Source organism: Phyllobates terribilis, unplaced genomic scaffold (genome assembly GCF_046119375.1).
Source record: "Phyllobates terribilis strain yellow unplaced genomic scaffold, ASM4611937v1 Scaffold_7__3_contigs__length_470593459, whole genome shotgun sequence".
NCBI lineage: Eukaryota > Metazoa > Chordata > Amphibia > Anura > Dendrobatidae > Phyllobates > Phyllobates terribilis.
In genome coordinates, this window is record NW_027362767.1 from 83,244,419 (window position 1) to 83,272,191 (window position 27,773).

General features: G+C 42.3%; 2 protein-coding genes across 5 annotated transcripts in view; one reads left to right on the forward strand and one right to left on the reverse strand.

Moving 5' to 3' along the window:
- The window catches only part of SLC8A3 (solute carrier family 8 member A3), a 368,793-nt gene that overhangs the window by 60,197 nt on the left and 280,823 nt on the right, over positions 1 to 27,773 (forward strand). The gene's annotated exons all lie outside the window — the stretch shown is intronic.
- Positions 24,999 to 26,705, reverse strand: LOC141155358 (zinc finger protein 862-like). The gene has a single exon (XM_073642236.1). It carries the CDS (start codon positions 26,703 to 26,705, stop codon positions 24,999 to 25,001), a length of 1,707 nt encoding a protein of 568 aa, XP_073498337.1.

The following is a 27,773-nucleotide window of genomic DNA, read 5'->3' on the forward strand; positions in this document are numbered from 1 at the left end:
CTTGGCCTGTGTTGGGGCCTGGGCCTGTGGTGGAGCCTGGGGCCTTGGCCTGTGGTGGGGCCTGGCTGGGGCCTGTGGTGGGGCTGGAGCCTGGCTGGGGCTTGTGATGGGGCTTGAGCCTGGCTGGGGCCTGTGGTCTGGATGTGCCGGGTCCCGGGCCTGTGAGCGGCGTGCGGTGGCCGCAGCTGTTCAGCGGTGCGGCAGAGCGATGGTGGGTGCTGCGGTGCGGCTTTCCAGTGGCCGCGGCGATCTTCATGAAGCGGTGATCCACAGAAAAATGGCCGCCCGAGCTCCCAGATGGAGCATGCGCCGGCTCGGGCAGCCATTTTCCTGTAGATGACTGTGCACCCACCGCCGCTCTGCCTCGCTGCCACATCGCTGCACATCCACTCTGCCTCACAGCCGCTTTGCCTCGCCGCCGCACCCACCTCCGCTCTGCTGCATCGGCCCTGCGATCCCGCTACACCACCACCGCAAGTATTTGGTAAGGTACTGACCATTACCCCCCATTTTCCTCCTAAATTTGGGGGGAAAAAAGTGCATCTTATGGTCCGAAAAATATGGTACATACACACATGTAAGTGTGTGTGAGTGTGTATGTGTTTATATATATATAGGGTCTGAATACTTTCCGTACCCACTGTAAATATTTTAAATCACCTTTTATTTTTAATTTTTTTTTTACATTTTTAATTTTAATATAAATTTTAATATATATATATATATATATATATATATATATATATTTATATTAAAATGTAAAATTAAAAAAAAATTAATTAAAAATAAAAGGCGATCTAAAATATTTACAGTGGGTACGGAAAGTATTCAGACCCCTTTACATTTTTCACTCTTTGTTTCATTGCAGCCATTTGGTAAATTCTAAAAAGTTCATTTTTTTTTCTCATTAAAGTGCACTCTGCACCCCATCTTGACTGAAAAAAACAGAAATGTAGAAATTTTTGCAAATTTATTAAAAAAGAAAAACTGAAATATCACATGGTCATAAGTATTCAGACCCTATGCTCGTACACTCATATTTAAGTCACATGCTGTCCTTTTCCTTGTGATCCTCCTTGAGATGATTCTACTCCTTCATTGGAATTCAGCTGTGTTTAATTAAACTGCCTCCCAAAAAGCACTCTATGCTGAGCTTTTACATTGGAAATGTCATCTAAATCCGCAAAAATTATGATTCAGTCAAAACCCTCGAGGGAACGATTCACTAAAATAAAGCAGATAATCAGATGACATTGCTGAAACAGGGGCCAAACGGAGCATATATGACTCAGTGGGGTGTTTCTTCAGTTTTGGCACTGTAGGGACTCTGCAAATGTGAAATGACGTGAGCAATGTATTCCAGCCAAATTTGCGCTCCAAAAATCAAACAGCGCTTCTTTCCTTCCGAGCCCTGCCGTGTGCCCAAAGAGCAGGTTTTTACTACATGTGGTTTATTTATTCGTTGGGGAGAATTTGCATAACAAATTGAGGGGTTCATTTTCTTCTTGTCCCTTGTGAAACTTAAAATTTTGGGGCTAAAGCAACATTTTAGTGGAAAAATTAAATTTTACATTCTACTTTACATTAATTCCTGTGATGCACCTGAAGCGTTAAAGGGTTTGTCCACTACTTGGATAACCCCTTCTTGAACTAAATGTTTGGCCCTGATAAAATAAAAAAGCCTATATTCACTTCCCGTGCTGGCGCCGTTCCAGCGGTGTCGGCACTTGTGGACCCAGGGCTCCCGTGCAGTTGTTGTGATGCTGACGTTACTGTCCCCACCTTCGGACAAATCGAAAATGATGAGGAAGTCCAGGCTGCAGCTGCTCTCTCATTTCCTCTTCATGTTCAGTTCGACAGGAAGCGGAGACAGTGATGTCAGCGCTGATTGGGTGCCGGTTTCACTTGTCACAACAACCGCACAGGAGCCCTATGGAGAGAGAGTGCCGACAGCACTGGAACTGCACCAGCACGGGAGGTGAGTATAAGCTTTTTTATTTTATCGGGGCCAAGCGTGAGGGATGAGATGAAGTTGTACAAGTAGTGGACAACTTCTTTAGCACAGTTCCTTACAGCAGTTTTTGAATGTTTTTAGGAGTGCAGATTTTAAAATGGTATCACTTTTTGGGGTTTTCCAATAAATGGACCCCTCAAAAAAAATTGTGAATTTTCTTGAAAAAAAAATGAAAAACTGTTGCTAAACTTTTAAGCTTTCTAACATCGTGACAAAAATAAAAGAACGTTCGAAAAAGGATTGACGTAAAGTAACATATGGTAAATTTGTATTAGCTCTTTTGTGTAGAATAACTATCTGGTTTTAGAGTATAAATAATCAAAGTTTGAAAATTGCTAAGTTTTCTACATTTTCGTCAAATTTTGAGATATTTTCATGAATAAACTCAAAAGATATTGACCTAAATGAATCACTAAGATGAAGTACAATGTATAGTCAAAGTTCCTTCGGCACAGAAGATGAACAAATTGAATAATGGCGAAGAAACCTATCTTTATTCAACCAAGCAATGTATGTCAGATTAAGTTGCCAACGTTTCGACTTTTGGGCCTTTCTCAAAGATATCTGTACGCAAAGCATAAGGTATGCATCAAAAAGAGTAATATCAATACAGAAATTAAAATATATATTTCATTTAGGTGATAAAATGGAAAATCTAACTCGGTAGTTTCAAGAGGCTGGTGTCATATTCGGGTAAATATATCTAGAGGAAGTAAAACATTCACGTCCGGCAATATGAGACCTGATAGGAGAATAAGGTTTAAAAGCGAAAAAGATAAGAAAAGGAAAGAAAAAAAGGAAAAAAATTAGTGTTAGATCCTGCAAGAGTGGATCATGTATACGCCACCTTTTACCATGGAAGTGCAGAAGAAGAAAGGCTGGGACTGGCCGACATGCGCAGAAGGGACAAGACAGAACAAACTAAAGGGGAAGGGAAAAGGAGATGATCATAGAGGGGACAGACTGAGAGAATACAGGGAAGGATGGCGTGAACCAAGAGAAGGAAGGTCTGACTATGAAGAGCGATTTAAAGGGGAAGCCACAAGGGAAACAACGAAAAGGGCATGGAAATAAGAAACGTATATAAGACAAAAGAAAAGGAAGGGAAAGGAATATAAGGAAAAACTATATAACTGTGCTTGGTACCTGTTGTTTCACTAGGTGACCTGGAAAAAAAGGCAAAGCTAAATTAGTAAAGGTGAAAGGAAGGGAGAAGACGAAGACCTAGTCACTCTCAACACAAAAGTACATCAATAATAAAATATCTCATTCTCCCTACTAAGGTCATATGGTTCCAGAGTTTGACATATAAACCCAAAAAGCTTCTCCCTGAGTTTTTTAACTCTGTCGCCACCTTGCCGGGTGATTGGTAAAGTTTCTAACATCGGAAACCTTAGCTGTGCAACGTTATGTCCTGCGGTCATGAAATTCGAGGGAATAGGTAATCTTTAATTTTTTACGTCGTATAGTAAATTTTTGCTGATAAATGTAGTTTCGGATATGTTGAGTGGTCTCCCCAACATACCCGAGACTGCAAGGACATTAAATAAGGTAAATAACATATGAGGAATCACAGGTAAAATATCCTTTGATGGGGAACCTTTTACCTGATCTGGGATGGGAGAATGTGTCTCCCTTGGCTATGTTAGAACACTTGAGGCAATGCAGACAGGGCAATGTACTTTTTTGTTGGGTGGCCACAGTGCTTTGTAGGTGCCTGAAGTTGTTTAGGGCCAATATCTGCCCAAACGAATTGTTTTCTAAGATTTAGATTTTTTTTTTATTGCAAATCAAATGGGAGTTGTAAATTCAGGAATGTGAGGATATGATTTGCCTAAGAGGAACCAATGTCTCCTAATGCAGTGATGAATCATATGCATGAAAGGATTGTAAGTATTGACGAATGCTACCCTTTGAGAATTCTTTACATGACTTAGTCTTGTTGACTGAGAAAATAATAAAACCTTATCTGGATAACCTCTGATGCTAAATTTGTTGCGCATCTCATTTAGCTTAATTTTTCGAGTTAAGTCATTGGACACAATGCAACTAATTCAATGATCTTGAGATCTAGACAATGATGTCAAGTGCTATATATCCATGTGACCACTGCAGACAATCACTGGCCTCACACTGACCACTGAGCGCCATAATGCGCTGGCAGTGTTTGTTCCATAGACATGACTTTTCAGAAGTCATCGCATTATCATTACAGGCAGGAAATACAGCACTGTGTAGAATATCTGTGGTTAGTCCTCCAAGGTGTTTGGTACAAACTCTCTGCTGAGTTTTTTCAAAAATTATGTGTAAGTGTATCTAGAAGAATTGATGATGTCTAGAAGGCAAAGGGCGGTCACACCAAATATTGATTTGATTTAGATTTGTCTTTTCTTCATTCACTTAGCAGATTTCGTTAGCTGATAAAAATAAACTAGTAACACTTCAATTGTAGTACGTTTTCTTACTGTGCAGCATTTTTATCACCACTGCCTAAGACATTTGCACAGTATTCTGTATAAAGATAGCACAGGATCCACCATTTACAATTGTGCTGTCCGGTCCAATGGGAGAATCCAGATTGCACTCCACGCCACCCCAGCCCTTCAAACACCGCCTCTTCTACGTCATCCACACAGTGCTCGAAGACTCGCGCCTGCGCAGTGAAATCAGAGACCAGCTCCCTAGCTGGTCAATAGGGCAGAGTGGGGTGCGCCTACACAGGTCTCTGATTCCACTGCGCAGGCGATAGACTTCTAGCACCGTATGGATGATGTGGAGACGTCATCCACTTCCATCAAGAAAGGACGGGTGGCGTTTGAAGGGTTTGAAATGGCGCTGAGCACGAAGCAATTTTGATACGTCCATTGACTGGACGGCCTAATTTGCATGCAACGCAGGACATGAATACAAGACTATGCAGGGGCAACTATAAAGGTATAAAGGGGAAGTAGGAATCCCATTTACATGCTTTTAAAGGTGATGGGCGTGATTTAAAAGGTATAAAATTGGCGACCGGTTCCCTTTAAGTCGACCCATCAGCACATTATACTGATAGGAAAAAAATAGGAAAAAAATGTACTATTTACAACCTGAATTCTTTGGGGATAAATAGCAACAGGGGAGTAATATTAAACCCCTATGTTTACTCTGTTCTTATTTGACATCACTTTATGAAATTCTAGTCTAAGCAGTTCAGCAGTGGAGTATTTCTCAATCAGTTGCTCAAGATGTCAGCATTTTAGCTCCTGGTGGCAGTAGCATGTCCTATAGTACACCTGGAACGTTATAGCATTACTAAAATATGGCATCAGGACTACAACTGCAGAACTGACACCTGACACCAGGCCGGTGGGTATATTACTGTTACATGGCTCCTGAAAAAGATTTATATTATGGCTCTGACTGTGCAATGGTTTAGTATTACTAACACTTGGCTTTTACGCACTGAAGTTTTATATTTTACATTGGTAGTAAAATGTTTCCATATATTTCATTATTTTGTGCAGTCTAGAAGAACAATAAGGCAATACATGGCTGCCTACAGCTCGGTAGTTCACAGACATTGGGGCTCCATATGCGGCTGTACCGGCTTGTGCACATGGTTCTGCCTTATGCAAAAGCTAACCAACAAAAGGTTTAGCACTTCTGTTTTAATCCCTCTCTAACATCTGCCATAGATGTACAGCGCAGCAGGCAAGGAGTTCCCGCAATGTCCTGTACATGTATGCCGTGGTTATGGAGCCTGTTCACAAGCAGAGCCAGTGCCATCAGCGATGAGTGTAAGCTATATCTTATAATTGACTCTCTGCTTCAATTGCAACAATCGCAGCCATTAACCGCTTAGATACTGCTGTCAATAGTGACAGCAACATCTAGATGGTTAACAGAGGGAGAGCTTTCCCTCTTTAACTTCATTGACACTCCCATCATGGTATAATTGGCCTCCTGTCAATGTAAAATAGACAGGTCTCACACCTTGCAATGTATAAGCATGGCAGGATACTAGACCACTGATGATATTAGTGAAAGTTGAAGATCCATAATGGGACAAAATAAAAAGTAAAAAAAAAGTTCAATAAAACGTGTTAAAGGAAATCTGTCACCATCTCTACTATGGGCGTACAGGGTATAGAAAAGTAAATCTATACATACCTGTATGGCCCATAGTAGAGGTCTGATTGCAGAGAAAAGCGCTTTAATCAGTTGTGTTTTGTACAGGCTTGGCGTCCTGGGGACGCCAAGCAATCCCCACCTATGTGCTTATTATTCCCCCAAATCCCCGACTATATGCTTAATTATCATATCACCCCCCCCTCCCCTGCACTTCACAGGGCCCTGTGATGTTCACTGTGCTCCCTGACTTCCCTGGCATGCCTAAAGCTCTTCTCACATAGAGCGCGCTTTGCTTCATCCTGGCCCTGTCTGTCTGTGCACTGAGCTGCAGGGTTCTATTGTGCAGGCGCTGGAGGGTCACTGTCACTTCCGGCGCCTACGCATTAGAACCCTGCAGCGCAATGCATGGGGAGACAGGGCCGGGATGAAGCAAAGCGCGCTGTATATGAGCTCTATGTGAGCGGCGCTTTGCGCATGCCCGGGAGGTCAGGGAGCACAGTGCACTTCACATGGCCCTGTGACGTGTAAGGGAGGGGGGAATATGATAATTAAGCATATAGGCGGAGATTTGGGGGAATAATAAGCACATAGGCGGGGATTGTACAAAATAGAATTGATTAAAGCACTTTTCTCTTTAATCAGACCTCTACTATGGACCATACAGGAATGGATAGATTTACTTTTCTATACCCTGTATGGCCATAGTAGAGGTCTGATAACTCCAAAGTGGTGACAGATTCCCTTTAAATGTAAAAAAATGTAAGAAAAAAATACAAAGTTTGAAAAAAATCACAGAAAACTGTTTTGACACTACGTAAGAACAAAAGTAAAATAAAAAACCCAAAACATATAATTGGTATAGTCCCGAATGACCAGAGCTAAAAAACTGATACCTTATATAATCACTATAGTGAATATCATAAACGAAAAAAAAAAACATCACAGCAAAAATATAGCTTTTTCATCATACTTTAACACAAAAAATGCAATGAAAAGTGATCAAAATAATGTTGTTTTTTTAAAGTATGAAAACTGATAACATCATTGTCTGGCAAAAAACAAGCCCACAAACAGCTCTGTGGGCGAAAACTAAAAATGTTATAGTTATCAGAGTATGGTGATGCAAAAACAATTTTGCTTGTAGAAAATAGTTTTTAGTGAGCAAAAGTAGCAAAACATAAAAATACCAATATTAATGTGGTATCATTGCAATCCTACTGGTACAAAGAATAAAGTTGTCTGATCACTTTTGCCACACAGTGAATAACAGAAATAATAAAAACAAGTCATGAATTGCTGGTTTTTGTTCACTCTGCCATCAAAAATTGGAAATAAAAGAGATTATAAAGATGTTATGTAGTCCAAAATTATACAGAAAAAACCCTTCAACTCATCTTGGACAGTCACCTTGGAATGGCAGAGCCTGGTGTGTGAGCAGGCACTTTGGAAGAGCAGAGCCAAGTATCAGAAGACCATTGTTCCTTGATGACTCAAAGTCTATTTTGTACACCCCCTACATTCTCTCCCCTCCTGCATCCTTTTCCACTAGTTTACTTGGAACTACACTACCGTTCAAAAGTTTGGGGTCACCCAGACAATTTTGTGTTTTCCATGAAAACTCATACTTTTATTTATCAAATGAGTTGCAAAATGAATAGAAAATATAGCCCAGACATTGACAAGGTTAGAAATAATGATTTTTATTTGAAAGAATAATTTTCTCCTTCACACTTTGCTTTCGTCACAGAATGCTCCCTTTGCAGCAATTCCAGCATTTCAGACCTTTGGCATTCTAGCTGTTAATTTGCTGAGGTAATCTTGAGGAATTTCCCCCCATGCTTCCTGAAGCCCCTCGCACAAGTTGGATTGGCTTGATGGGCACTTTTTGCCTACCATACGGTCAAGCTGCTCCCATAATAGCTCAATGGGGTTGAGATCTGGTGACTGCGCTGGCCACTCCATTACAGATAGAATACCAGCTGCCTGCTTCTTCCCTAAATAGTTCATGCAGAATTTGGAGGTGTGCTTTAGGTCATTGTCCTGTTGTAGGATGAAATTGGCTCTAATCAAGCGCTGTCCACAGGGTATGGCATGGCATTGCAAAATGGAGTGATAGCCTTCCTTATTAAAAATCCCATTTACCTTGTACAAATCTCCCACTTTACCAGCACCAAAGCAACCCCAGACCATCACATTACCTCCACCATGCTTCACAGATGGCGTCAGGCACTTTTCCAGCATCTTTTCAGTTGTTCTGTGTCTCACAAATGTTCTTCTGTGTGATCCAAACACCTCAAACTTTGATTTGTCTGTCCATAAAACTTTTTTCCAATCTTCCTCTGTCCAATGTCTGTGTTCTTTTGTGCATATAAATCTTTTCCTTTTATTAGCCAGTCTCAGATATGGCTTTTTCTTTGGCACTTTGCCCTGAAGGCCAGCATCCTGGAGTCGCCTCTTCACTGTAGACGTTGACACTGGCGTTTTGCGTGTACTGTTTAATGAAGCTGCCAGTTGAGGAGCTGTGAGGCGTTGATTTCTCAAACTAGAGACTCTAATGTACTTGTCTTGTTTCTCAGATGTGCAGCGGGACCTCCCACTTCTCTTTCTACTCTGGTTAGAGCCTGTTTGTGCTCTCCTCTGAAGGGAGTAGAACACACTGTTGTAGGAAATCTTCAGTTTCTTGGCAATCTCTCGCATGGAATAGCCTTCATTTCAAAGAACAAGAATAGACTGTCTAGTTTCACATGAAAGTTGTCTTTTTCTGGCCATTTTGAGAGTTTCATAGAATAAACAAATGTAATGCTCCAGATTCTCAACTAGCTCAAAGGAAGGTCAATTGTATAGCTTCTCAAGTCAGCCAAACCATTTTCATCTGGGCTAACATACTTGTGCAAGAGTTTTCTAGGGTTTTCTAAACATCCATTAGCCTTCTTACACAGTTAGCAAACACAATGTACCATTAAAACACTGGAGTGGTGTTGTTGGAAATGGGCCTCTATACACCTATGTAGATATTGCAATAAAAACAAGACATTTGCAGCTAGAATAGTCATTTACCACATTACCAATGTATAGAGTGTATTTCTGATTCATTTAATGTTAGCTTCATTGGAAAAAAAAGTGCTTTTCTTTCAAAAATAATGAAATTTCTAAATGACCCCAAACTTTTGAACGATAGTGTAAATAAGTAGATATTTTATAATTTAGGCTGGGTGCACACTACATATGTGCACCTAGCCTACAATAAACTTTGGAAGTTTTTCCCAACGTATACTGTAATGTCTCCATAGATGACCATTCACAAAACAGAGGTCGAAAGTGCTTTACTATACAAGTGGCTACTAGACCCTGCACTGAAACATATATATGTTTTTTTACAATTGTCTCGGCATCTATCCGGGCTGTGCACACTGTCAGATGTATACCTCCTGAACGTTTGGACAGTAGCAGTTATAGATGCCGGGTTATTTGCATTGTCTTTTTATTTTCTCTTAACACACAACCTATTCTAGTTTTTAATAGTGTAATATTTTTAGAACTTTTTGACATTTACTTAGTTTTCCCTCAGTGTAAAAATAAGAATATGTTGAACAGTTATATAACTTTTGGAGTGACTTTTTACTGATTGGTAATAAGTACTTTCCTAGGTACCAAAAGTTAGGTACAAGTGACAATTCTTGAGGTGTGTTTGATACCTATCTCCTTGGTCTGGTCCGCCCTGGTTTCATCTCAGTGTATCGGGTCATGCAACTTTCATGGATTCTCTGCAGAGAGAAAATTGAGATCAGTAGGGTTTACTTAATTTTCTCTGCATTTTCTCTCCAGTTTTCGTGCCGTTTGTGTTGACCTCTACATATCAGCTGTGTGTTTCTTCCCACTGATCCAGTGTTGAAAGAATTCAGCTTACTGAGTGTTATCTTTCCATTTTTCGCCATCTCCCATGGGAAGCATAGTTGTCGTTTCTTCTTGTTCCTTCACTTGCTGAATGCGGATAACAGTTGCTTTCAGTAAAACATCGTCTGGCCCTTTACCAAATAAACATTTAGTTTTGTCCTCTCAAGGTCACATTGTAAGAAAGCTAAAGAAAATAACTTATTTTTATCCTTTGGATTACTTTATGCTTCCCTATAAGCCTCTAACTTCTTCAATGTCTTGGTGACATTTAGGTCTTGTTCAGACATCCGTGAGTCACATATGTGTTCTATCTATGTATTTCGTGGATAGGGACGTAAGGAGCTAAAGTCTCTTATTGTGGAGAGTGACATGCCTGACATGCCAGTGTGAGGAGACTTATAGGCCATAGAATAACTGCATATTAAATTTTACGGTGATGAACATCGATCTGTGTTTTTACGTCGGAGATAAATCATGGACGTTTGAATGAGCCCTTAGTAAACACAAAGAGAAAAAAGTCTGTTGGGATCATTTTAGACTCAGACATTGCCATACTGATCATTTTTCTATCATAATGTGTGGCACTAGTTATATGTTTCTCTTCACCATCATTACCCCCCCAGGAACCTGTAGCTCTTGTAAGACCTTTACAAAAAGGGGTCAACTGGAGGCGAAAAGAAGAGAGTATCTTCAGTGCTCCACAGATATCTGCAATTCCCGAACACCCAGTCTACTTGCCTTTCATGTTCCCTATTGTACCATGATTTAGGCTCCTATATGTATTCTCCTATGAGCGTATCTTGCCTTTTCATGTTTATTTGACATTGATTTTTGACACAGCAGTCGTAACAAATTGTGTAATCTTTAGTAGAGAGACAATAAAACGCAGGAGATTTTTGAATCTTCGGCCCCACTAGGTTTTCGATTCAGAGTGCCCAAGGCAAAGCTGTAGGCATCCATTACTCATTGAAGTAGACATGGTCAACAGACAGTCGAAAAGAAAACTCACTTTCTTCAAATATACACTAGAAATCAAATTTGAAAATAAAACGGAATGTTCTCGTCAAAAAATGTAATACTTTAAAAAGTTCTTATTTACCATGCACGAATTCTAGCTCCATAGAAGGCTGTGATTACGGGCATTAGTAATTCATTTGGCTTGACAGCAGGAAAAAGTATTTATAAAGGAAGCAAAAATAGAGAATGAAGGTCTATGAATCAAATGATGACAACCGAGCAAAAATAATAATTGGTTGACATGGATCACACTTTTCTTGTTTGTTCTCATTTTTACATCTGACCCAGATGAGCTCTTCGGGAAAAAATACTTTTTACGGAGAAGAACTATCGATACTCAAGACCGTTAAAAATATTTTCTTTGCCTCAAATATGTTTTCTTGTTGCCATGAAAACCTCATTATTTGCCCGTGTTTGAATGTGAAAAACAGTCAAAGATGAAAAGGTGAAGTTTTAATGGCATTACCCCTTGTATTCCCAATTTTTTTATAATCTGATAATATTTGTGTTAATTAAAAAGGAAATATATCATTTGTATAATCTGTGTGTGAATATAAGTTTTAATTAATTTTCTTCGACATATCAGATACATTGTGGTGGGTCAGTAACATAGGACACGCACCAGTTTCCAGGAACAATGACAAAAGGTTGTAGAGTTTAAGTAATGCACATAAGGCTAGGGATACATGGCGACTTTGATTACGATACTTTTTTGCCCAACCAAGACTTGTTCGGTGCTTCTGCTACTTTGTGGAGCAATACAAGTGAATGGGATCGCTTTGCAATATGAGAGTACTGCGACTGTGTCAAGCCAGCCACAAAAATCCAACTAGTAGGTTGGACTTCTTGTGACTTGCTTTTTGCAGCACCCATGGGGGCACAAAGCGAACCCATTCACTTGTAGTGCGCTGCAGTGTAGTAGCAGCACCGAAGAAACCTTGGTCTGTGGTGTCCAAGTCTCAATGTAGCCCTAACCTTAAAGAGTAACCGTATTTTTAAATATTATTTCATAAATCAACGGTACACATGAAAATAAGATATATTACTAAGCTTCTTATCAGAGAAATACGCTTCTTTCTCTGCCAGAATTGATCAGTCATTATGAAAATTCTCAATTCTGAGGTAAAATCTGTATTCAGTGAAGACAGACTTTCCCATTACTGAGATAGGAGATGGCAGTTGCTACAAATACAATTCTGTGTAGATGGGAAGAGGGTGGAGCTAAAGACTGAGCTCCTCCCTCCTATCTAGATAGGAGATGGCAGGTGCTACTGATGAGATCTATCTCAGTAATGGGAAAGTCTGTCTCCATTGAATACAGATTTTACCTCAGAATTGAATCGAAGGGGTAAGATTTCTCCTTGTGGAGAGCATAGGCAGATTATAATGAGGGCAATCTGGGCTACCGCCCGGGGCTCCAGGGGGCCCGGGGCTCTGGGGGGTCCATGGCCAGATTACCCTCATTATAATATATGCGGCGCCGCGGCACATACCGGCAGTCAGAGGCGGCGGGGCCCCCGGACCGCTCCCCCAGCAGTGGCGCACGGCCGCCACTTTTTCTTCGGAGACACGGCCCTGTGTGCGGCCGTGTCTGCTAGTGTGACATCATGCAGTTAGCGCCCTGCACTGCTACTTACCACTGGAGAGGATCTGGACGACGGGAGCCGGGGGATGGTGAATGTGTGTGTGTGAGAGTGTGTGTGTGAGTGTGTGTGTGTGTGCAGGCAGATATCATTGTGTGATGTCTGTTTATATGTATTTTTGTGTTTCAAATGCGTTTATGCGTGTATGTATATGTCTGTATATGTTTGTGTGTGTGCGTGACTGCGTGCGGCCTCCCTCTGTGTATAGATGGCACCGTGCGGCCCTCTGCTGTGTATAGATGGCTACGTGCGGCCCCTGCTGTGTATAGATGGCTACGTGCGGCCTCCCGCTGTATATAGATGGCTACGTGCGGCCTCCCGCTGTATATAGATGGCTACGTGCGGTCTCCCGCTGTGTATAGATGGCTACGTGTAGCCTCCTGCTGTGTATAGATGGCTACGTGCTGCCTCCTGCTGTGTATAGATGGCTACTTGCGACCTCCTGCTGGGTATAGATGGCTACGTGCGGCCTCCTGCTGTGTATAGATGACTACGTGCGGCCTCCTGCTGTGTATAGATGGCTACGTGCGGCCTCCTGCTGTGTATAGATGGCTACGTGCGGCCCCTGCTGTGTATAGATGGCTACGTGCGGCCTCCCGCTGTATATAGATGGCTACGTGCGGCCTCCCGCTGTATATAGATGGCTACATGCGGCCTCCCGCTGTGTATAGATGGCTACGTGCGGCCTCCTGCTGTGTATACATGGCTACGTGCGGCCTCCTGCTATGTATAGATGGCTACGTGCGGCCTCCCGCTGTGTATAGATGGCTACGTGCGGCCTCCCGCTGTGTATAGATGGCTACGTGCGGCCTCCCGCTGTGTATAGATGGATACGTGTGGCCTCCCGCTGTGTATAGATGGCTATGTGCGGCCTCCTGCTGTGTATAGATGGTTACGTGTGCTCAATATTAAGCCATACAATTAATGTAAGGCTATGTGCCCACGATGCAGAAATGCTCTGGATTTTTTTTATCGTTTCTGCTCTCCTTGGCAGAAAAAACGTATGCGGATTGTACATGCGTTTTTCCTGTCACGGACAAGCGGATGTGAAGTGTTCTTCGCATGCATTTCCGCATGCGGGTTGTCAAGCGCTTTCCAAGCGATTTTAGCATCACTTGGAAAAGTACTTGACCACTTGGTCACACTATATAAATCCATGCTACCGGCATGGATTTATATAGTGTGACCGTAAAAGAATGGTAAAAAATAAGTATATACTTACCTTCTGATGGCCTGCCGACGTCAGCGGTCGCGTGACCCATCACATGACTAAATGACATCACCGCAGGTCCTTTAGTCTACCGCGAGCTGCCGGCAAGCCAGGACGCATCGGATAAAGACACCGGGTGCCATCAGAAGGTAAGTATAATATTTATTTTTTATTTTATTCTTTTTTTTACAGGTTCTATGGTACCCGGGTCCGGAGGAGAGTCTCCTGTCCTCCACACCCAGGTACCATCCGCACATTGAAACGCATGGATTCTGCATGTACAGAGGCAGTGATGCGGATTCCATGTGTTCCAATGTAAGTCAATGGCGGCGAAAACGCAGCGCGTCCGCAAAATAACTGGTAGTGCTGCGGATTTTTCCGCAATGATAATCCGCAGCGGAAATTTCCGCAGCATGTGCAGAGCACATGTGGATTATCATTGGGGAACATGGCAGACCTTCTACCAAGCGTTTTTTAAGCGTTTCTGCAGCGGAATTGCCGCTGCGGAAACGCTTAAAAGAGGCATAGTGGGCACACAGCCTAAAAATAATTATTATAATTAATATATTAATATTGTGCCAAATTAATTTTACGTGAACTATCACAGGGGATCATGTGACATTTGATACATCAGGTGTGTGGAGGAGGGGGGGGGGCACGCGCCTTCTAAACTGCCCGGGGCCCTTGCTACTCTTAATCCACCCCTGGTGGAGAGTGACATGCCTGGTCTGGCACGCCAGTATGAGGAGACTTAAAAGCCTTACATGCTCCTCTGGGAAATTAAATATGAAAATTGTCTCTTCAGAGAGGAAGAGGACTTGAGCTCTAGTGCCACCTATTGGAAGTAGTATATTACAAAATTTATTATTTTCATGTGTACTATTGATTTATAAAGTAAAAATTAAAACACTGCTTACACTTTAAGGATATTGTGCACACGGAGTCTTTGTGCTGAGTTTTCAAATCAGAAAGTGAGAGGAAACCCCTAAGTTTTTAGCTTTTTGAAAAGGATTGGAACAGTTTCCGCTCAATTTCTGCTCCAAAAACGCTCCAATAAATTCTGTGTTCGCATATCCTAAAGTGTTTGTTCTACTCTGCTCACTTCTGCATCAAGATGTGGGAGGCAGGTGATGTCACGTGTATTGATACCTGCAGGGACACATTCGTCACCCGCATGTATTGTTCATCTGTCCCATTCATAGAATGCGTCAGACGCATTATGCCTGCCAATCTTGCGCACATCTTTGCAGGTATCGGTGGTTGTGACATTACCTGCTCTCATCTCAAAGTGGAAGGGAGCGGAGCAAGACTAATTTTTTTAATCATTTATCTGCGCAATGGCTTTTAATATTTTCTGCTTTCTTTACCTTTGTTCCATATGGGTTCATATTCTCTACTAGTTGCCTCCTTAATGCAATATGCATTGGAAATTCTCATAATTAATTTTATTATGATTTATTACTATATTTTAGGTGAAAATATCCTCATTTCTGCTTAGTCCTGATCTGTCTACTGATGGATGTCTCCGGTTAGCAATCAGTTGTGCTCATCAAAGACTTCTTTAGGGTGAGGTAGCTGTACTGACTGATTTTGGTGAATTCCATGATGTTCTTTTGTGTACGAGGAGGCGTCTAGACAATCCTTTGATGGACAATGTGAAGGAAAGGAAGGAATGGGCGTTTTGGATTTAACATGCCGACTCCTCTGTTTCCACCAAAGATGGACTGCCGTTACAGAAGTTTGGTGTAAGTCATTCCTCTATTGCCATGTGTGTGGTTAGCTTTATAGAACAGTTTGGCATTATGTTTGGCAGAGAGGGGTTTGTTTGGGTTTTTTTCCCCAAGAAGTATTGCCTGAAGTCTCCTGATCTCTGTGGATTATTTCTTTGGCGACTCAGTATTAAAATGTGATCTTTTTTTCAGCTTCCCTCTTGACACTATTCTATTCAATTAATACGACAATACAACATTTTTCAACAGACAGTCATTCTAACCTAAAAGGGGCATCTGTCACTAGGATCAAGCCTCCTAAGCTGTCTATATGGGCATCAAGGTCATGGAATGTTGAATAAAACGATACTTTGACCTGTGATCTCATGTTATTCCTGAGAAAGAATCTGCCTCCAAAGCTTAATTTAAATAAAATGGGACATTACCAGTGTGAGACATGTAATGACTGACAGTCTGCTCTCCTGATCTACATGTCTCACACTGGTAACGCCCCTTTTATTGTAAAATAATCTCTGGAGGCAGATTCTCAGGGAGATCTATGTCCGGCCCATAGATCTTAACGACTCCTTATATATTAAGAAAAATATACATTTCTTGAGAATAAGACATCGGATCTCCGATATCAAGGTATCATTTTATTCAGCTTCCTATGACCTACATGCCCATATAGACTTCTTAGGAGGGTTGAACCTACTGACAGATTCCCTTTTAAGATTTGCCATTTTACCATGTTAGATCACAGTTCATTCTACATTTAATTTATTTTAAAATTTTCTCTCCAGCTTCTTGTATCTTCATACAATGTTCTGAACCTCCATTTATTTTTATCATATAATAAGATGTTAAATAATCCTATTTTTAGAGATCGCGTTCTTGCGATAATTTAGATTCTTCGAGCTTTAATCTGTAATCATACTTTAATTAAAAAATTAGAATTGATTTATAATTGTCACTACATTATATCATTTTACCCCACACAGATGTGTAGTGTGCCCATTTTATGTAGTTTTTTTTTTGCAATGCATAGCACAGTAGAATACCCCTGACCCATCCTCAATTTTGCCCTTTACAACTAGTTTGATGTTCCAATGATTCTGTAAGGAGCCCCTCTTCAGAAGATTAGTGGGTTGCTATAGAAAGCTATTAATAAAATCTGCGGCAATCAGCTGATCTATAGAGAAGACTGGCTTTAGGAGATGATCCCTTTAAAATAGAAAAATTATAGAATTTCCACTTCCTTTTGAATGTTTCCAGACCACAGGGCAGGTGAAGCTCTTTGCTATGCATATGATGTTGCTTCTTTAGTGCATCGTTCCCCTTGTCTTCCAATTTCAGAAAAAAAATAGAACTTTTCACATAACCTTTTGCTTTCGGCATCGTATGGGGAATATATGCAGCGGCACAAGGCATTGGTCTCATTAGCTTATTTGCTGCTGAAACTAAAGAACTGTTCTCTAAAAAGTACTTGAACCTGCGCGATGTCCTAATGCCTCATTTATGGCTTTTGTTATCTGTAGCCTCCAATGTCAAGGTCAAGCTGTATACGAAAGCACTTCGTAATCCTTCGGTCAAAAATGTTTTTCCTATAAGAGCAGCACAGGTGCAGGATGCCTCCTCATGTCTGTATTTCCTGCGGAGCTGTCATCGTGTTTAAGTATGAGCCCTGCGGTGACAGTGAAAGACAAAATTGTGCGACAACATATTTCAATGTAAATTGGTAGGGCATGTGATATGGAATAAAGCTTTGGAAGGAAGTATAGCGTGTCTGCGGCCATGCCCTTCCCTTAACAAGGCCGAATTCCTCCTAGGTCATAGTACCAGACTTGTACTAATCTTATAGGCATGGGAAATGTTAAAAAAATAGACTATGCCTTATCATTTCATAGGGCTCATTCACACTTAATACAAATCCGTATAAAGTAAACTTACCGTAGTTTTAATGGTAAGAAGTTGCCAATACTTTAAAATGGTTTTATTCAGATTACCTTTCTTTTACATATATATACATACATACAACCCCTGGCAAAAATTATGGAATCACTGGGCTCGGAGGATGTTCATTCAGTTGTTTAATGTTGAAAAAAAGCAGATCACAGACATAGCACAAAACTAAAGTCATTTCAAATGGCAACTTTAGGGCTTTAAGAAACACTAAAAGAAATCAAGATTAAAAATGTGGTACTCAGTAAGGGTAATTTTTTTCAGACCAAGCAGAGGGAAAAAATTATGGAATCACTCAATTCTGAGGAAAAAAATATGGAATCACCCTGTAAATTTTCATTTCCAAAGCTAACACCTGCATCAAATTAGATCTGCTCCTTAGTCTGCATCTAAAAAGGAGTGATCACACCTTGGAGAGCTTTCTCTGATTGTTGTTGCCAGATCAGCTTTGCAGGTTGGAGCCTTGTCATGGACCATTTTCTTCAACTTCCACCAAAGATTTTCAATTGGATTGAGATCCGGACTATTTGCAGGCCATGACATGGACCTTATGTGTCTTCTTTCAAGGAATGTTTTCACAGTTTTTCTCTATGGCAGGATGCATTATCATCTTGAAAAATGATGTCATCATCCCCAAACATCCTTTCAATTGATGGGATAAGAAAACTGTCCAAAATATCAATGTAAACTTGGGCATTTATTGAAGATGTAATGATAGCCATCTCCCCAGTGCCTTTACCTGACATGCAGCCCCATATCATCAATGACTGTGGAAATTTGCATGTTCTCTTCATGCAGTCATCTTTATAAATCTCATTGGAACGGCACCAAACAAAAGTTCCAGGATCTTCACCTTGCCCAATGCAGATTCACGATTCATCACTGAATATGACTTTCATCCTGTCACCCACAGTCCACGATTGCTTTTCCTTAGCCCATTGTAACTTTGTTTTTTTCTGTTTAGGTGTTAATGATGGCTTATGTTTAGCTTTTCTGTATGTAAATCCCATTTCCTTTAGGCGGTTTCTTACAGTTCGGTCACAGACATTGACTTCAGCTTCCTCCCATTCGTTCCTCATTTGTTTTGTTGTGCATTTCCTGTTTTGGAGACATATTGCTTTAAGTTTCCGGTCTTGATGCTTTGATGTCTTCCTTGGTCTACCAGTAGGTTTCCCTTTAACAACCTTCCCATGTTGTTTGTATTTGGTCTAGATTTTAGACACAGCTGACTGTGAACAACCAACATCTTTTGCAACATTGCGTGATGATTTACCTTCTTTTAAGAGTTTGATAATCTTCTCCTTTGTTTCAATTGACATCTCTCGTGTTGGAGCCATGATTCATGTCAGTCCATTTGGTGCAACAGCTCTCCAAGGTGTGATCACGCCTTTTTAGATGCTGACTAATGAGCAGATCTAATTTAATGCAGGTGTTAGTTTTGGAAATGAAAATTTACAGGGTGATTCCATAATTTTTTCCTCAGAATTAAGTGATTCCATAATTTTTTTCCCTCTGCTTGCTCTGAAAAAAATTACCCTTACTGAGTACCACATTTTTAATCTTGATTTCTTTGAGTGTTTCTCAAAGCCCTAAAGTTACCATTTGAAATTACTTTAGTTTTGTGCCATGACTGTGATCTGCTTTTTTTCAACAACATTAAATAACTGAATGAACATCCTCCGAGCCTGGTGATTCCATAATTTTTGCCAGGGGTTGTATATATGTACATATGTATAAATATGAATAAAAATGTAAGAACTCAAAAATACAACATGAGATAAAATAGGATACAAATAAAAATTGAAAAATTATAAAAAAAATATTAATTACATCCATATGCATCTTTGCCTATTATTTGGTCTGTATACTGAATGGCTCTTTTATTAAATCTCCCACCACTCCAGCTCATGTGTTCCAGAAGATCCATAAAGGTACCATTTTTTTGTCCATAGGAGCCATCGCATTGAATTTAGCATTGCATGTACCATGATTGCAAAATTCACGTGTGTACTTGTTCAGTTTTTTAATATCCTTGTGTCTTTTAATATGAGGAAAGCCTAAAAAATAATAGTATTTTAACAAAAAAAGGACAAATATGGGTGAAAAATTAGTGACTTAAAAAACAGAATGGGACAGAATAGGATACAAATAAAAGTAAAAAAACGTTATATAAAAAAATGAAATCCATATTTTGAATGACTCTTTTATTAAATCTCCCACCACTCCAGCTTTACCATTTCTCTAGTCTGTGCTTAATCGTCCGCAGGGGCGGACACAGACTGTAGTGGGCCCCTGTGCAAGAAATTTTTGGGGGCCCCCCCCCCTCCCTTCATAAGGCAACAAAGTTATGTAAACATAACCCCCCCATGTGCATCTCTCACCCCCCATGTGCAGCTCTCATCCCCCCCATGTGCAGCTCACCCCCCTGTGCATCTCTCATCCCCCCATGTGCATCTCTCATCCCCCCATGTGCATCTCTCATCCCCCCCATGTGCATCTCTCATCCCCCCCATGTGCATCTCTCATCCCCCCCATGTGCATCTCTCATCCCCCCATGTGCATCTCTCATCCCCCCCATGTGCATCTCTCATCCCCCCATGTGCATCTCTCATCCCCCCCATGTGCATCTCTCACCCCCCCATGTGCATCTCTCATCCCCCCCCATGTGCATCTCTCACCCCCCCATGTGCATCTCTCATCCCCCCCATGTGCATCTCTCACCCCCCATGTGCATCTCTCACCCCCCCCCCATGTGCATCTCTCACCCCCCCCCATGTGCATCTCTCACCCCCCCCCCCTTCATGTGCATCTCTCATCCCCCCCCATGTTCGGCCATGTGACGGCGCCACATACATAGACAGCAGCTTTTATTTTGGCCAAAAGATTTTTAAAGCCGCCACCACGATAAGGTAGACTCTTCTGGCCAGGCCCTACTCTAACCTATTAAAATTTTCTTAAAATATCCAATACTCTTTTTAGATATATTTTTATTTAGTTTTCTTTAAGGGAATGTGTCATATACATTTTTTTTTAAAATGATTAATAATACCACATACAGGGAATACCGCCACATCATGACCAGACCACATATTACCACAACATAGTGACCGAATAATACCACACAGAAGGGAGAAAAACTGCCACACCATGACCAGACCACATATTACCACCACATTACTAATACTACCACCACATTACTAATATTACCATAAGTGTCATTATACACGGGAGCTCTATACATGGTATGTATAATGTAAGTGTCCAGGTAATCTAGTGATCACCAGTGATATTATACACAGGAGCTCTGTATATAGTGTCAGTGTACAGGTAATACAGTGATCATCAGTGACATTATACACAGGAGCTCTGTATATAGTGTACAGGTAATACAGTGATCACCAGTGACATTATACACAGGAGCCCAGTACATAGTATATAGTGTAAGTGTACATGTAATACACTGACTCACTGGTGACGTCTCTAGGTGAAGTCCTTCAGCTACGCTTTTCTCCTTCATCCAGCACAGACCGCCATCACGTCTTCCAGCCAGGACTCGTCTCTGCATAAAATAACACAGTTATCTAGAGCAGTGGTCCCCAACCTTTTTTGCACCAGGGACCGGCTTGAAGCAAGATCATTTTTCCATGGCCCAGCAAGGAGGGGGTGGGGTGGGCGGGGCTTTGGTCATATGGGGGCGGGGTAATGGAGGGATTTGGAGTTTAGTGCATACTTATCATATAGTGTAGACCAGGTCCCCGCCAGGAGCTATGCCAGGAGCCCCACATAATGTGCTGTGCCAGGAGCCGCATCACTGAGGCCCCATCACGCCCTGCAGCAGGACAGGGCAGCTGTCCTGACAGCTGCTGTTCAGCTGCATTTACTTCATCCCAGGGGCGGACACAGACTGTAGTGGGCCCCTGTGCAAGAAATTTTTGGGGGCCCCCCCCCGCCCTTCATAAGGCAACAAAGTTATGTAAACATAACCCCCCCATGTGCATCTCTCACCCCCCCATGTGCAGCTCACCCCCGTGCATCTCTCATCCCCCTCCGTGCATCTCTCATCCCCCTCCGTGCATCTCTCATCCCCCTCCGTGCATCTCTCATCCCCCCCCGTGCATCTCTCACCCCCCCGTGCATCTCTCATCTCTCCCCTCCCTCCCATGTGCATCTCTCATCTCTCCCCTCCCCCCATGTGCATCTCTCATCTCTCCCCTCCCCCCCATGTGCATCTCTCATCTCTCCCCTCCCCCCATGTGCATCTCTCATCTCTCCCCTCCCCCCCATGTGGATCTCTCATCTCTCCCCTCCCCCATGTGCATCTCTCATCTCTCCCCTCCCCCCCATGTGGATCTCTCATCTCTCCCCTCCCCCATGTGCATCTCTCATCTCTCCCCTCCCCCCCATGTGGATCTCTCATCCCCCCCCCCACATGTGCATCTCTCATCTCCCCCCCCCACATGTGCATCTCTCATCTCCCCCCCACATGTGCATCTCTCATCTCCCTCCCCACATGTGCATCTCTCATCTCCCCCCCCGACATGTGCATCTCTCATCTCCCCCCCCACATGTGCACCTCTCTCATCCCCCTCCACCACATGTGCACCTCTCTCATCCCCCTCCACCACATGTGCACCTCTCTCATCCCCCTCCACCACATGTGCATCTCTCATCCCCCCCCACATGTGCATCTCTCATCCCCCCCCCCACATGTGCATCTCTCATCCCCCCCCCCACATGTGCATCTCTCATCTCCCCCCCACATGTGCATCTCTCATCTCCCCCCCCATGTGCATCTCTCATCTCCCCCCCCATGTGCATCTTTCATCTCCCCCCCCATGTGCATCTCTCATCTCCCCCCCCCCCATGTGCATCTCTCATCTCCCCCACTCCTAGTTAATTGTATTTAAAAAAAAATAAAACTTGTTATACTTACCCCCATGCGATCCCTGCAGAATCCTGGTGCTCGTCCAAATCGCTGACACCAGGTTCTCCTGACTTCCGGCCATGTGACGGCGCTGTCACATGACCGGAAGTCAGGGGAATCATGAAGGCGCTGCCGCAGCAGCGCAGCGCTGAGATGTCCCGGACCCGGCGCTTAGCATGGGGCCGGGGGCCCCATGAGGAGAGAGACGCACAAGAGGGGGGCCCCCAACGGGGCTCCGAGGGGGCCCCTACCGGCCGGGCCCCATACTGGAGTCAGGACAGTCATGCCCTGATGGCGGCCCTGCTGGAGGCTGGAGGGGCTCCCTCTCCCTCGGGGCCCCCGTTCAATGAACGGGCTGCACGGGCGGTAGTTCCGCCCCTGATCGTCCGGCAGTATTGACGTGTCGTCCATGTATGTCACTGCTGACGTATATCTAGGCAATTACACTTACGGTCAATGATTGGCTGTGCTGGTCATGTGTATATGGATGGTATATCATCTGACTGGCGGAGACCGCTAGAGCGGCAGCAGAAGGATGTTTCATAGGTAATGGATTCGTACATACTTATATAAAAGTTCAGAAAAAAGATTCACAGGACCAAGTGTCAGATCAGAATCGGCAATGCAAGTCTATGGGTCCATGAAGAAATTGCACAGGATCCGGATGTCATCCAAGTGCCGTCCGCTTTTCACTGTTACATAGGTAAAGAATAGAGGTTTTTTTTCACGTACGAAAAATACTGACAGCATTTGGACCAAACTCTGACCAAAAATCACTGAGGAAACTTGGTTAGTTTTTCTCGTACCTAATAAAACTGATGTATGAATGAGGCCTTACTTATTTGACCACCATTGGCATGAAGGTAAAACAAAAGTTGCCACTACTTTAATAATACTATTAATATTTGCACTGCATCAATGTATTCTGTACCATATTACATTTCAGGGGATACATGTAGAAGAAAAAATATAGACATTACAGAGCGACAGACAATTTTAAAGATTTAGGCCACGGCCCCACTATCAGTATTCAGTCAGTATTCAGTCAGTATTTTTTCTCAGGAGTGGGAGCCAAAACCAGGTGAGGAACAATCAGAGAAAAGGTATAATAGAAACAAGTCACCAATTCTGCATTTATCACCCACTCCTGGTTTTGGCTCCCACTCCTGAGAAATAATACTGACCAAATACTGATAGTGGGGCCGTGGCCTAAGAGTCATTGTCCTGTTCGTAAGAACTTATGATCTCTTTATTAGCATCACCGAGCAGTTAGTGATACAACAAGAACACAATTGGAGAGAGGACATTAGTTACCTGTGCCAAGGAAAATGTTTTTGTTCTCTTTTTTCTTTTGCTGTTCTTCATTACACATATTTTTTGTGTAATTAGTTGTTTCAGACACAGTATAACTATAAGTTACGCTCCTGATTAATCTTTAGTGTTTATGCATGCCCGCAAGCACATTATGTCTCTACAAGTCTAAGCCAGGGGTGGGGAACCTAAGGCCCCCGAGCCGTTTATAGCTCTCGATGACCTTCAGTCCGGCCCCTGGGCAGATTCCCGGGGACCGCAGTGTCTGGACCAGCAGCTATATTTTGAAGGCCGCCGGACCATTATTTTCTTCTTGCTCTGTGAGCATGCACACACAATATTCAATATTGAAAACTGAAGCGAGTGCAATGAAAGATTACGTCCTGACACCAGTGCCAGTGTCAGGACATACTTTGTGGGTGGAAAAAAAGATTCCCTACCCCTGGCCTAAGGGCAGGTGCAGACGAGTGTTTTTGCTGTCCGAGCACAATCCGACAAAGCATCAGATTGCACTCGGGCCAATATTGGTCTATGGGGTAGTGCACATGGCAGATTTTTTTCCTTGGACAAAGAAAAAATTGCTGCATGCCTGAGTTTGATCTAATATTTGGATTGCACTCAGCCTTGCAGGTCAATGAGTCTGTGTAAACCAATGGGCTGCATTCAGATGAATAATGAATATAGAGGATTTTTTTTCTCTATCTTCTCCAAATCTGAGAAAATCAGATCACATTATGAGCACACTCTGATCAAAGTGTGATTAGCATAACTGATCCGATTTTCTTGGATAAGAAAAAATACACTTGTCAACACCTGTCCTAAGGGCTCACTCAGACGTCAGTTTCTATCTATGATTTTAACAGCACTTGTAACTATCATAGTCTATGGGGCTGTCCACATGAGATAGCACTTGTACCTCTCATAGTCTATGGGGCTGTCCACATGAGATGGCACTTGTACCTCTCATAGTCTATGGGGCTGTCCACATGAGATAGCACTTGTACCTATTATAGTCTATGGCAGGGGTCGACAAAGTTGTTAAGAATCTAGGAGCCAGCCAAAAAATTTAGGAGCCAGAATTTTTTTTAAGCAAACTTGGTTTTTAATTTAACAAAAAAAACATTACAAACGTTATAAACAACATTTTACTTTTAAAGATAATAAATATTATATTTTGATATTTTAGATTTTAGGCAACATTCTAGTGTTTTTCACTTTGCTTTTTGTGGCCATGAACATGCCTTGTGATTTTAGAGCTGAAGTACCAGTGGTCCACAGCCTTGGCAGGATCAAACGCCTTCACAGATGGCCCATTCATGGTGATCATAAACAAGTCACTTAAACTTTCTTCTTGCATCCTTGATCTGAATTTATTTTTGACCATGTTCATCAAACTAAATCCTCTTTCACAACATGAGGTTGAGACAGGGAGCACCGCCACAATTGACAACAGGTTTCCCAGAACTGGAAATCTCTCGGTGTTGGAGAGTGCCAAATCCAGAAGCTCACACAGTTTCTTTCCTTTTCCAAGGACCTTAAACTCATACCACTCATTGAGGAGTGAGTGAATGCATTGGTCATCACTTTCAGGTGGAGATAGCTGTTTACGAAAATGATGAGCCAATGCAGTAATCTCAACCACACCGTAGTCTTGCAATGTTGCTCCTGCTGGCCAGGCAAAGGTGTCAAACACTGCGGTGGATCTTTCAATATTTATATCACTTAGAAATTGCACTGTCAAGTATTTAACTGCATGATTAATTAAATTAGCTTTTTCCTGCTGAATTGATGCAGCTACAGTGTTGCTCAGTCCATGTAGCTGTACATTTTGAAACAGTCCTTGAAGAGATGTTCCTGAGACAAATCTGGCCTCATGTTGTTTTGGTGCATCTCTAAGTGAATTGATTGTTGAAATTGTGCTTTTCACATGCAACTCAATTGTGCTTAAAAAAAGCTCTTCTCTTTGAAATATAAGTGACAAGTTTTTAAGAATTTCCAGATAGTCCAGTAGAAAATGGAGCATGTGAACAAATTTAAAATCTGTGAGCTTTCTCAGTAAACCATGGGCAGCTGCAGAGGCACTGTCTTTTTCCGCAGCCACACTTTCTAGGTGGATTGTCACGCATTTCCAGTCTTTGACAAGTGCAGACAGAGCACCGACTTTGCTTGCTACCCATCTGACATTATGCAAGTATTGGAATTTCAGAATTGTAAGCTGCAGGTTTTCTGCTACTTGCTTCAGCTGTCGCATTCTCTTAGGTGAGTATTGATAAAATTGGTAGAGTTTCTTTAAAATAGAGTCAAAATCATCAATTAATTTAGCTTGTTTTACTGAACTTAATACACTTAAGTTCAATCGGTGTGCAACACAGTGAATGCCAATTAAATGACTGATGTTTTGGCGTATTTTCTGCACCAAGCCATTTTCGGTCCCAATCATGCTGGCAGCACCATCTGTACCAATGGCAATCAAGTGACTTGAAGAAAGCCAGCCTACAAGACCAAGTGTTCTAAGTTCTTCTGTGAGCGCTTCTAAATATCCATCTGCAGTAGCCATTTCAAGAGGAGAAACAGAAAGAAATACTTCTTTGACCCTGTTGTCCTTGATGTACCTGACATACAGAGTCAGTTGTTCAACCCCTGCTTTGTCAGTTGAGCCATCTAGCATCAAGCTGACATATTTTGCCTCTTTGAGCTCACTGATTAGGTTTTTCCTGATTATTTCTGCAATATGGGAAATGAATTCTTTGCATCTTTTATCGTTTGCATATTCCTGTCGCACAGCACTCCCTAATTTCTCCGTCAACTCTAGCAACCCTTCAAAATCTGTGAAAGGTCTGTTGTTTTTGGCAATATAATAGGCCACATTAAATAGAATGGTCATATGTTTAAAAATGTCTTCATCCATTTTCCTTATACAAGCAGCCAATGGAGTAGCTTCTGGAGCCAACGCTGCATGTTTAGCCTCCACACAATTTAGATGCTGGAGAGACTTTGCTGCTTTTTGAAGGTTTCAAGTTTAAAGGGTCCTGAAAATCCTTTTACGATCCTAGGTGCTTGGTCAGCAATGCCAGGGAAGGAAGCACAAATCTCGCATATAGCTATACCAGTTGTATAGTCAAATTTAAGCCATGCGAGTTCTTTACACCACTCTTGCCTAAATCTCCTGGGTCCAGCAGTTTGACAACTGTTATGTTCTGCTACCAGAGCTAAGGAAAGAGAGGAGATCTGTCCCTACGATAGAACTCAGCTGAATCCCTACGATGTAACAGGGAACCTGATCCTGCGATCAGACCTGCTAAAGTCCTAAGCTAGTCTGTACGAAGACCTATAGATGTGGGGGAGGAATCCCTACAAGTACTAAGGACTGGGAGGAATATGGGACACCTCCTAACAGAAACAGTAGCAGACAGACGAACAAACAAAACATATAGAACATAGAGGTCAGCAGACCAAGCAAACTAACAGAGCTAGATACAGAGCACAGGCTAGCTAGAAAGTAGATATACAATGAAGTCCAGCAAAGCCAGAAGGGCGGAGCAGGATTAAATAGGCCAACAAGGTCATGTGACCAGCAAAGGAAAAAAAACCTAACAGCAAGGTTCTAACAGTACCCCCCCTTCTAAGAGGATCCTCCGGATCCCCTAGGACCAGGCTTATCAGGAAATCTCCTGTGAAACGCTCTGATAAGTCTGGACGCGGAAACATCATCTGACCTCACCCAAGAGTTATCCTCGGGTCCGAAACCTTTCCAGGCCACAAGATACTGCAAACTACCTCTATACCGTCTAGAGTCAAGGATGCGAGAAATTTCATATTCCCCGTCCTCCACCACCGGAGGAACAGAGGCAGAGGCGTCACCATCCGACACAACAGCTTTTTTTAACAGAGAGACATGAAAGACCGGATTAATTCTCCAGGAGGTAGGAACCTCCAACCTAACAGCAGATTGGTTGACAACCTGAAGCACCTTAAA